Raw genomic sequence first — 11,703 nt, 5'->3', positions numbered from 1 at the left:
AGCCTCCCACACAGTCCTTCGGAAGAAGTCTCTGTCTTGTGCCCATCTGCCACATTCCGTCACGCCGTTGTTGAGCCATTCCTGTATATCCTGTTGCCATCTTCTTTGTGGTCTTCCTCTGCCTCTTTTGCCCTCCGCCATGCTCTCCATGCCCATCTGAATACTATTTACAGAAATTCTATATTAATAAAATCGTTTAAAACTGCAATTTTAGATGAATGTCAAAAGTCTAGAGTCGGGTGAAAGGAGAGTAGAGAGAGAGAGAGAGCAACTGGTAAAGATATAAAGGATAAAAATTCGTCACTTTTTTTTTTTTGAAGAACGATAACTCAAAAACTTCACACCGTCACACTGTGTTCTTTTCCATCTTTGACTTCCTATCGCATTCTTACTTTTTAAAAAGGGGTGATCAAGAGATTAGAATATAACTCACGCATGCCCAGTCAACCGGCGGGGGTGGGGCATGAGTACGTGTTTATATGTGTGCGTTTGTGTGTGTGTGTGTGTGTGTGTGTGTGTGTGTGATGTATATGTGTTAGAGAGTGTATGTGTGTATTTGTGTAGATTGAATAGTGTGTATGTGTCTTTAGGGAGATAGAGAGAGAGGCTATGTAATGTGTTTACCTTTGAGTACGTGTATGTAAGAAGTGTGATATAGAACGTAAGCGGGTTGGTATTTGAGTATTCAAGGAATTTAGTTCGTGTGTGTATATGCGTTTGTATGAGTGTATGTCTACGTGAGTAGGTAGCAAAGCATCTTTACCTTTGCCTCAGATCTACCTGGCTGAGTCGATCTGAATTGCTCACCCATTCTTCACCCGTCATTGCGTGAGGAACCGTGGTCGCGTGCGGTCACAAGAAGAAGGAAGATCAAGCCAGGGTTATAAGCTGCGGAACTACCAGTCTTCTTCACTCCTTTTCGAACTTTCTCCACCCTAACCCTCCTTTGGTTTTCAAAACAAAATATATTTTGATTATTTTGGTGATTTACATAATTCCATTTGGCGATTTGAAATTTTATTGTGAATTTAATTCCCCCATACGAGAATAAAGATGTCTTCTTCATTTGAGTCATCGATGTCCAGGAAAAGCCAATCCTACAGTGTCTACCGGGGAACTTCTCCTGGTACACAGAACCGAATGGAGGTAAGACCCGAAACGTGCTTCTCGTGGTTTGTTTATGAGCAGTAGCTTTGAATGTTATTCTGTTGCAACCAATGTGAATTACTTCCAAAATGTGTTTTGTGATTAGATTATTTTTTTTTTGTGCAAAATGTGGATTTTAAAATATATTTATTGTTTCTATTTAGTTGGCACTATCATTTCAGTGTCTCCAAGCTGATGTTTATTTGCTTTTCTCTATTTGATACTTTTGTTTGAACGTATTTAGAAACTCTGAAGCCTCTGAAGCTCAGATACGTTGCACGTACATAATGAAATGGAGCATAGCAATAGCGTTCGTAGTTAACATGATTAGCTTCTCATTGGTATTTAGAAAGTAGATAGAGCTGGATGCCTTTGGGTGGTCTAAGTTTTTAGTGTATAAGATGGAGACTTTATTAATTGGAGCAACATTATTTCGGAAAATCAAAGCTATGAGGATCTTATGGATTAACCCTCTCCTTACCAACTATAGGAAATAGACCTGTAAATGAGCTCTATAAAAATTGACTGAAACTCTTCGACAAACTGAAGATTCAATTATTTTTAAAATGGAGAGGAGAGTGATAAATACAATACATTAAAATAGTGGGTGTTATTTCTTATGGAAGTATGACTGCCATAATTTGATGTAGAAGGAATGCTAAATAAGCATGTCATTCATAATCATATAGGTAAAGATGACTTCATCAAAGTCATAGTCATATTCCTGCCTCTGGAATTTTTTTTTTGACATAATAATAATCAGAAAAATAATCACCATTATCATCTTTAACTTCTAGCCATGATCAATTGAATTTATTCCTCACACTCACATCTTTAACTTTATCGATGCTCGACAAGTCTGAATTGCGATCCACGAACAGCTCAGCCATTGTGAGAACATTAGAATAATGTAGCAACGAGCAAACTTGATTTTCAATCAGTAAATGACAGAGGAAAAAAAACTTAAATAAATATGACTTCTGGCTAATACACTGAATTATTAAGTAGAAGTGAATTATCAAGAAGAAACTTCGGCAGGCGTAGCGGAAAAATTCAAAGAATCGAAATGAAGGTAAATCGCCACAAAACAGCAAGCTCGCTTGGGCTTGAGCAAAACAATGGCAGAAAACGTCCTGATTTGCACGGGGATTAATTAGGCTACTTACCATTGTTCCTTATAATCAGGTACTCAATCAGTGAAGAAACGGTCAACCAGTTTGTTTACAATGTGAGGCAATCGAAATGTGCTTGTATCAATCTATCCTAATCTAACTTTCGATTTAAAGGTGTCTCCAAAACATTACTCGGATGTTTTCGGGATTCGTTTATTTTTTTTATAGTTTTAAAACCCAGCTTGTAATTGTGGTCAATTTTGGCTTAGACGAAACAGTGAAATTTATCGCTCGGCGGCTCAGTTAAAATTGGCTACCGTTGGGATCACGACAGGTTGGAAAGTGAAAAAATAATTTAACGAAGGCTGTGTGAAATTACACTGCGATGTGTTCAGTCACGCCAATTCTAAAAAGCGCCGCTTAGCCTTGGCAATAAATCCATCGTTAATATTAACGGCTCCCATGAGCTATGCGTAGCGTTATGGAACACTCCTAATTACTTTACGGTCATTCGACTACGATTTGTGAATTCTTTCTTTCTTCACTTCTTTCTTTCTTTCCTTTTTTTTTTAATATTTGAATTTGACAAATTGACTGATTTCAGTTAATTGACTGCGAATTTACAGGTCTAAGGAAAATCGTCACACTCGTTAGGATACAACCATCAATTTTCTTATTAAAATTTCTTTTATACGTCATAACATTTTAAGAAAATGAACAGTGCGTTGTAGTCTAAAGCATGTTTTGCTAAAGAAAGTATGTATCGAAAAAGAACGTTACTGCTATTGTATTTGAGTGATAAAAAATATATTTTGTGTTAGTTGGGTGTGAAGTTTTGGGGAAATCCCTGAAAATGGCTGGTAAGGAGAGAGACAACAAGGAGTGATAATAAGAAATCTATCAAGACTAAACTTTTATTTGAAATGTTTCCTTGGGCTGAGCTGTCACCTTTAAATTTGGTGGTGATATCTAATTACACAGAAAATGTGTTGGATGACCATTAATAACTTTTGAGTTAATCAACGGTTTGAGTTTCGTTAAGTAGAGATGTATGGTGTGCACAATTATTATACACATACAAAATCGTAATATCGACTAATGACAGTCTAAACAAACATTCTGTGTCCGAATTCTAGAGAGAGAGAGCAGACATTATAAGAAAACAGGAATGTTGGTATAAAGCAGATATTGCAGAGTTAGCATACGTGTTATAAAATGTCTTTTATCTTCTTTGCAATATTATTGCTTTGATGTTTGATCATTTAACGCAAAAACTAAATCTGAATTATTTTTCATATTACGTTCTCATGTAGAAAAGATAGACGTCTAATTAAACAATTATGAGAATTGATAGTAATCATACTCATTCAATTATTTCTCTTGTTTATGGACTGAGCCATGGACGATATTAAAATCACACAAAGAGTAAACTTTTATTTTAAAACATATCTTGGGTGTTTTCATCCAGTTTAATTTTCAAACGTATCTCAAAATCAACCTTACATTTTAAACGCTTCCTGCTATAATAGTGTTTTTGCTTTAATGAATTACAATGTATTATGCCAGAGTCGTTTGCAATTGTCTTTTATTTTCAGCTAGTAATTCAAGCGCCATTCCCCCTTCCTGCCTTAATGTTATAATTTGTTTGCCAAATATGTGAACCAACTTCAGCTTTCATCAGTATATTATTCAGTGTATTATTATTTGCAATCGTGGTTTTATATAATATATTGTCCTTTTTCAGAATATTGTCTTAATTCAATCGCACAAGCTTAACGATTGGCGTCAAAACAATGATAGTCTTATTCTTGAAATACATTTTCATATATCATTTTTTGTTCTTATTGACACAAACTTGCCACAGTAGCTGAACGTTTTTTGAATTAGTCACTTGTCTTTTGGAAAAAAAAATGTTCTTACGACGTGACCTGAATGTGTATAACATAACTGAATACAAAAAGGGCTTATAATACTAGCTTGTGATAGATAATCTATCTATTCTTTGGAATTTGTTTTCTTTCATGTTTGCATTTCAAATGTGATACATTATTATATGGAATGGAAATGAATGGGTTTCTTAAATTCTTTAACAAAAGGTTCTTTGAAATTGTAGAAGTAGAAATCTAAACATTTAAGGTTGCTGAGTGGATGAGGCATTACACTGAAATTCACACATATACAATCAGAGTTCGATTCCAACTTAAGACACTGTCATTATTTTCATTGGACAAATTTTATCTAAAAATTTTACTCTCTTGGACAATTTGGGGAATTCATATCTTACTTCTAGAATTTTCTTTACTACGCAATCTTATTTTTCCGTTCAAAAGAGAGTATTATAAACCAATATCAAGTTAGTGAGCATGAGAGAAATATTTAAATATTCTAAAAGATTATAACAGGTTGAAAATTTCGTTTCGAGATCTGAACCAAACCGTATCAAATATATCATTTGTAACAGACTCAGCCCATCCGCTTGACAAATCATACAACCCTTGACACATAAATGAAGGAATATAACTTTGTTTGTTTGTAATAGCTCGAGTTTGTTTGTTTTTTTTTACATTGAGGACTCGATTAGTCAGATTGCATTTATTATATACTATTAATAAAACAAAGAAACATCATCAAAATTTAAGCTTAATTTAGTTTGGCAAACTTGTGTTATATTATCTTGCTATTTTGCTTCATGTTTTTGTTTCTGGATTAATTTAATTCTATATTATCAATGCATATGCCGGCTTATTTAATAATGTCGCTTATTATTGAAACACTTTTGAGAAGATGTGGCAAATATAAATACTGGAAATGTTTATTGAAATTAGAAGCTAGAAAAAGCAAATAAAATAAATCAAAACAAACTAGCAAAACATAAAAGAAACCAAAAACCCGCATTAAAAGAGAAAGCTATAAGTATACTTAAACATTTTTAGCTCATAATATTGTTAAACATATGATGAGAACAAAACCAGATTATATTTTGATATTTCATTAGTAAAACAAAGCTACAAAACTAGCTCAACTTGTGTGTATTTCTACGAGAATTTTCAGACAAAATTTATTTACTTTTTCTTCATCCAATCGTCAACATTTAAAATTATCTTAAAATGATGAACTTCGGATTGAAACAAATAATCAAATAAATTATAATTATTGTTTGCTACCCTTTGGATTAGATACGGGTCTATCAAAGAGTGCTTCCTGCCAAAGCTAACACACCCAGTTTTACTTTTTAGAGGGACTAGAATATAAAAGTAGCAAGAGATGAAAAAACTGGCTTTAAGGTTGGTCACCCGTATTCAAGTTTACAATAATGTGTACATTTCTGATGGCGAGTTTGGCAACAGGTATATTTCCTGGAATTCTAATCCGATGAGTGGAATCCATACCTCCACCTACCTTTCTTTCAAACATTCTTTCAGGTCGGAGCCAAATTTGGATGCCTACACTTCTTACCAGTTTACTTTTGTTTGACAAGGGAGATAATTTGTTTTTACTCGCAAATCAAGCCGACTGATTGTCTTTCCTTTCATCTGAATGAACAAAATGGTTTAATAGTAGAACGAATTCCCCCCCCCCCCCCCCTCTACCCTCCTCTAAATAAGACATTAATATTAATAATCAGTGTTTTGTACAGGAAACTTAAATTTGGGGGGAAATAGAAAATTATTCACGTGTTAAAACGTGCTACAACTTCCCTCCGACTTCAATTCCCATAGAAAAAGCTCGTCAGTGTAGGATAAACACTTAAGCACAAGTCACTGAAAGTATAAAGAAATCTACTCTCTGAAACATCCAGCTGTCTGTCTTAAGCGGTTATCGTACATTATAGTATTAATAATATAAGTAGCCTAGTCGGCACAAGTAAAGGTTAATCATTTCATTAAAATTTACCCGTTGTTTTCTATGCTAGTTTAACGTGCAATAAGCACGATGAAAAATGATAGATAGTCTCTGTGTTTTTGGAAAACAAAGGCATGTTCATTCTTAAAAGTTTTTATTATGTCATATGAAGTGAAGGCCTGCTTCCTAATCAGATATAGAGATTGGATAGTAAATATTTTCATAAAATTAATGGCACAGAGTAAAGACGATGAAATAAACGACTTTATATTTAAAGAAAAAAAATTGCTGCAAAAGGAAGTACACAACATGGATGCTTTTAACGTAGTTTCAAATAATGAACAGTATCGAACAAGCATAGCGAGTTAGATCATTGTCAATAACTTTTCCTATCTCGTTAGTTATTATCAACTATCTATCATTTATTGATTTCTTATAAACAAGTTTCGAAATCAGTCTGGTAGGTACTTGATAAAGCCAAGTTGAAATCGATGCACTTTGCACCAAGACATCGTTTGATTGCCAAGGCATGTGGACCATCATAGACGATCGGTTGCTTTCAGTTACGCCCTAAGCTTGATTAATCTAATTTTCAAGATAACCAAAGACGATTGAGATAAGCCGGACATCGAAAACATACATGGCCTGTTTTCTGTTTTGTTGACAGGAAGGAATATTTTTTAGTAAATACCGTTATATTCGTATACGATATTTTTACGATCATCCGAAGATTCTAAGTGGTAAGACATGCTGAACGATAAGATAAACAACCTGGCCCATCTTCCTTGCTGGCACCTGGTGGCAAAGGTATTCAGCCAATGATTAAGCCTACAGTAAAATAAGGTATTAAGCAGGTAAAAAGGAATTTCGTAAACTCCTTGTACATATTTATAGCACACCCAATATCTCAAAAAATTAACACAATTATTGCTAATTTATACGCAAGATATCTGCTTCATTATTCCAACATTATAAGAAAATAAGCTAAAACAGTGGAATCTATTAACTTAAATGCCAGTGATAACATTGCGATACAGATTGTACTTTAAGCCCACGGTGTAACGCTGCCAGCTACATCTTTTATTAGTGAAAGCCGTCCAGTCTGCTTATCTTTGTAATTGGTGAATTACTGATTTTAAAACGTCAGCCTCGTCTATTTATCATCCGGTTCGTAACTAGACATCATAGATTTTCAAAGTAATAAAATTGCCAATCGAAGGAAAGTATTATCATGAAATTCATAGTGTATTTTAGTGTACTGAAGTTGTACTTAATAATTTCATTAATAAGCAGTAAAAATGTTCACTTCAACAATTGTAGAAAATAGTAATAGCGTTTGGAATTCAAGAAAAAAGCGCTGGAATATAAAAATAAAACAAAATCATTAAAGAGTTGGGCTTGCACAATGAATATGGAAAAAAATTACTATTGGCTGGTGTAAAATTATGAACCAATCAAATTTACCTATAGATCAAAATGAGTTCTGGGATCGATAAAAACAGGGCAGTAAAGATGCACATTGCACACTTTGTAACGTTAGTTTTGCAGCACAGCATAGCAAAGATAAATATATTATCCTATATTTGCAACCTGGCAAAGTTCCAATCAGATAAATACGTCTAGCTTGCTGCACTTCAAAAGCAATCCACTCTAGTGCCAGCTAAATAACATGTATCAACTTTACCTGGTAACACAGCACATACACATTTCGACGATTTTACCTTTTCTCACCTTTTCGATGATCACAATCCTCACCTGATTCTAATCACTGAATTGCAAAGGTGAACCTGTGCGTACCTCAACCTGAGAGAATTGGCACCCTTTTTTATTTAAAAAAAATGAGACGTAGGAAAACAATAAGATAGACATTGCATTATATAAACAAATCTGACATTTAATGTTATCTTTTTGGTACCCCCCCCCCCCCCCACACACACACACACACTGAAACGGACTCGGTGTTCGCATTGCAACAAGAGTCGGCATTCCGAATAACGGTACTTAATATCGGATATCTATATTAAAATCATCTTCTTGGCACAAGTACAGTAATTAAGAAAACAGCTTGCGTCATTAACATTCCAATACAGACATAAATACCCATGTCTCAATGACCAGAAAAATATGTCTGGAGCTTTAATTATGTGACGTGACCTGTTATTTATGGATAGGGTCCATATACATAAGACGTACTGTCTAAAGCGATTTCTGTGCTATCTCTCAGAATTATTTTTAGAACTATCATCAACAGCGGCCATGTTAGACTAATTATCCACACATGCCTCGATTAGAAAATATAACATGTTCATAAATTATTGAGGATTTTTTTCGCTTTCACACGAAGATCTTTTAAGCCCACTCAAATTCAAATGATAGCTTTTTAGATATAATCAAAATACCTAGTTACATCCTTCTTTTCATACACTCATGTTAATTTCGACCTCAACTACCTTTTGTTTTTATGACAATGTGATGTATAATTAAAAATACATTTTCTCACTTTCACAGCTCAGATTTTGTTTACTGATTCTTTACAACAAGAGGAACCCAGAACATTTTATTGAAACATAATGCTTCTCTAGCTTCCATCAGTCCCGGATAGTCCAATGTTCAAATACATACGAATGTTTTTGTTAATGTTGCAATTCTATATCCACATAACTATCCACACTTCATTTGTATCAAACCATCCCTTTACCAAAACGACCACCAGCACCATCAATTATAATATGACCAAACTTGTACCTGCCCCAGGTACGCAAGGTCACCAAGACCGTCAGCGGAGGTGGAGATGGCACTGTTACACACGTTACCAACATCATTCATAAAGATTCTAGGGTGGCCGAAACAGCTGCCCAAATGTATGAAAGAGACGAGGCTAGGTATCAGGTACTGTACACCGATAGAGGTTCCCAATCTCTACCCCTTCAAATCCTTCGACCCCCAAGAATTCCCGCCAAGTTTGGACCCCACGGAAAATGCAAAACAATGCCTGGGTTTGAAACAAATTACCCAAAATGCCATACTTGACTGCCCAAAGAAAACATGAACCATTTTTTTTGGCCTGCTAGATGGAATTGAAAATCTTTAAAAAGATGTTTTGAAAATAATACCACCTTCATGGCATCCGAGAGTGCAGTGATTGATATCTAATTCTTGCAGTTTCAGCCAATGAAAAGAATGGAGCTTTTCCTGACATGTAGCTACCACCACGAGATTGTTTGCATCTTCAGCACAGCAAAATGTCATTCAATTAATATTGAGTGTGCCTGTGATCTTTTATTATGATTGATCTACATCAAAATATCATAAATATGCCATATGAAATGGGAGTGATTTAAACGAAATCACGCAAAGACGAGCTCTACACACTCGCTTGTTAAATTCGAATTTGTCGTCTTCTATTTTGAAAAAAAAAATAACACATATCAAACATCCAAAACATAAAATATTTAAAATGATTCTGATTTGATCGTTTTTCAATTTGTTTTAATACAAAAATCGTAATTTTTCAAGAGGGGAAAGAGCTCGTTTTTAACATATCATGATAATCTTCGGATCCTCCCGTTTGATTGCATATGCATCAGGTCTTTTAATGGATTGCAGTTACTGCCCCTTATTCCACAGACTTATTGATGAGATAACAAATGGTTTGAAACGCACTTTGACCACCGTTTTAAAACCCTCCCAATCCTTCACCCAGGGTGCCATTTTATGTCAAAAGTCATGCAATCATGAAAAGAAAAACAACAATTTTATAAATTGTCTTTGTTGAAAGTATTCATTGTCCTCTTATTTTATTCATTTAATATTATTTATTTTGTAAAATATTTTTCTTAATTATTCATTGCTGTTTTTGTTTCTTTACAATTATTTCAATGACAAATGTGTACTTTTTCGGCAACGATCTTTAATAGTTTCAACTCTTTTTAAAAATACTTCTTTACGTCTTTATTTCCCTCAACCACATTGAAATTGCACCCTGTTTTCATCTAGACTTGCACACTGTCAACTATGTCTTCTAAGTTTGAAAATGCATCTTTCTTGCATCATTTATTCAGTGAATCTTTGGACCCCTTGAAAAAAACAACAACAAAAAAAAAAAAAACAAAAAAACAAACAAAAAAAAACAACAAAACACCCCGAGGCTCATAATATACCGAGGTGATATGTCCAGTGTATGTGCTAGATAGATTTACACATCCATCTGTGTCACATTTCGGCCTTCAAAGGAAATATGGTCACTGAATGAGCTATCTTGTTTCATTCTTTCTTTTCACAATTAAGATAAACAAATCATGGTTTTAAAAAGTATGACAAGATAAAATTATAAGAATCAATATTTTAATTACTGACTGGCATTATTCCCAGCTGTCTGTTTTCTTTATCAGGATGGCAGGGTCATCCCCAGCAAGAAAAGGGACAGTGAAAGTTTAACTAAATTTATACAATGCCAGAGTCTGAAATAATTAAAACGCATTGCACATGAAAGATTGTGTTCTGAGGTTTAAATTTTGGACTTGATTATTTGAACGTCATTGAAAAAACGTTTATACCTTAGTCTATATTTTTAAACTACCATTACCAATCAAAAGGAATATTATTATTATTGATTATTACTAAAAACAAAAACAAGTGGCTGAAAAAATCTTTCTTGATTGTAATTGGCATACGTTTATGATGTTATCAAATCTATCTTTTTTTGGCATGCTCATATCCTATTTCTATTGAACCCTAAGATTCTTGATACCAAAAAAGCTCTATGCATACTCATAAGAAATATTTGTAAACTTGTGCATTTTGTATAAATGCATAAACATATTAAGTTTACTTAGAAAAGGAGAAGGTAATGCATGCAACTTATTTATTTTCCTACTCTTTTTGGTCTCCTTTGTCTTGAACTAGGAAAATAGACATACTTTCTTTTCATAAACATTCTATCCCTGATAAACATCGGAATTATCAACAAAACAAACTACGTTGAGCAACCTAAAAACCTAAGGGTATTCATTGCACAGAGAGTTAACTCCCTTACTACTGAAGTCGCTCTCGTGTGTCAAAAGTTCCTTAAAGATTTAAACCATTTATTTACTTCATTCCTCCGTTCTTTTAGCTTTCTTGTTGAATCAGCATAATAGCACAGGTGTGTAGATAAATGACTACCGACTGGCACACGTTACATTCGTACACACCTTCACCTACACAAATAGAAACAAGGTAGAAGAGGACCAGGTAACTCATCATTCAACAATTATTTTCCCAACGTGCCAACATTTACCATCACGGTTTCCCTTTCCTGTCATATAAATCATATATATATATACATTTCGTTCAAAATGATTAACAGATGTATTTCACTATGTGTCTTATCATCGATATTATCTAAGAAGGAAATGCCATCCTTTTAGTAACATAACATCTCAAAAGTTTGAAAATTCATTTCTATTCCATCCTTCTGTATAATATGCCAGTTTGCCATTCCAAGTCAACTGTTACCAACTGAGAGCCGCCCATAATAATAATGGTGGAAAACACTTTATCGACAGAAAGTTAATTAAGACACTGAGCAGATTGAGTCGGAAGAGTTTGTCTCTAGATACAC

At 34.1% G+C, this 11,703-nt stretch overlaps 1 protein-coding gene across 2 annotated transcripts in view; it reads left to right on the top strand.

Moving 5' to 3' along the window:
- Positions 1–537: 537 nt before the first annotated feature.
- LOC144971545 (paramyosin-like) overlaps positions 538–11,703 on the top strand; it is a 30,153-nt gene continuing 18,987 nt past the window's right edge. The window contains exons 1-2 of one of the 2 annotated variants that reach the window (XM_078912560.1): positions 655–1,146; positions 8,856–8,990. In XM_078912560.1, the coding sequence (XP_078768686.1) occupies positions 1,054–1,146; positions 8,856–8,990 (228 nt within the window). In that variant the 5' untranslated portion in view covers positions 655–1,053. Of the gene's footprint in view, positions 1,147–8,855; positions 8,991–11,703 lie in introns of both variants that reach the window. The other variant, XM_078912561.1, reaches the window with a different exon arrangement.

Source organism: Berghia stephanieae, chromosome 4 (genome assembly GCF_034508935.2).
Source record: "Berghia stephanieae isolate SIO BIC M18660-M18661 chromosome 4, UCSD_Bste_1.3, whole genome shotgun sequence".
Taxonomy (NCBI): domain Eukaryota; kingdom Metazoa; phylum Mollusca; class Gastropoda; order Nudibranchia; family Aeolidiidae; genus Berghia; species Berghia stephanieae.
The sequence above is the reverse complement of the archived record's forward strand: the minus strand, read 5'-3'. Positions and strand labels throughout refer to the sequence as shown.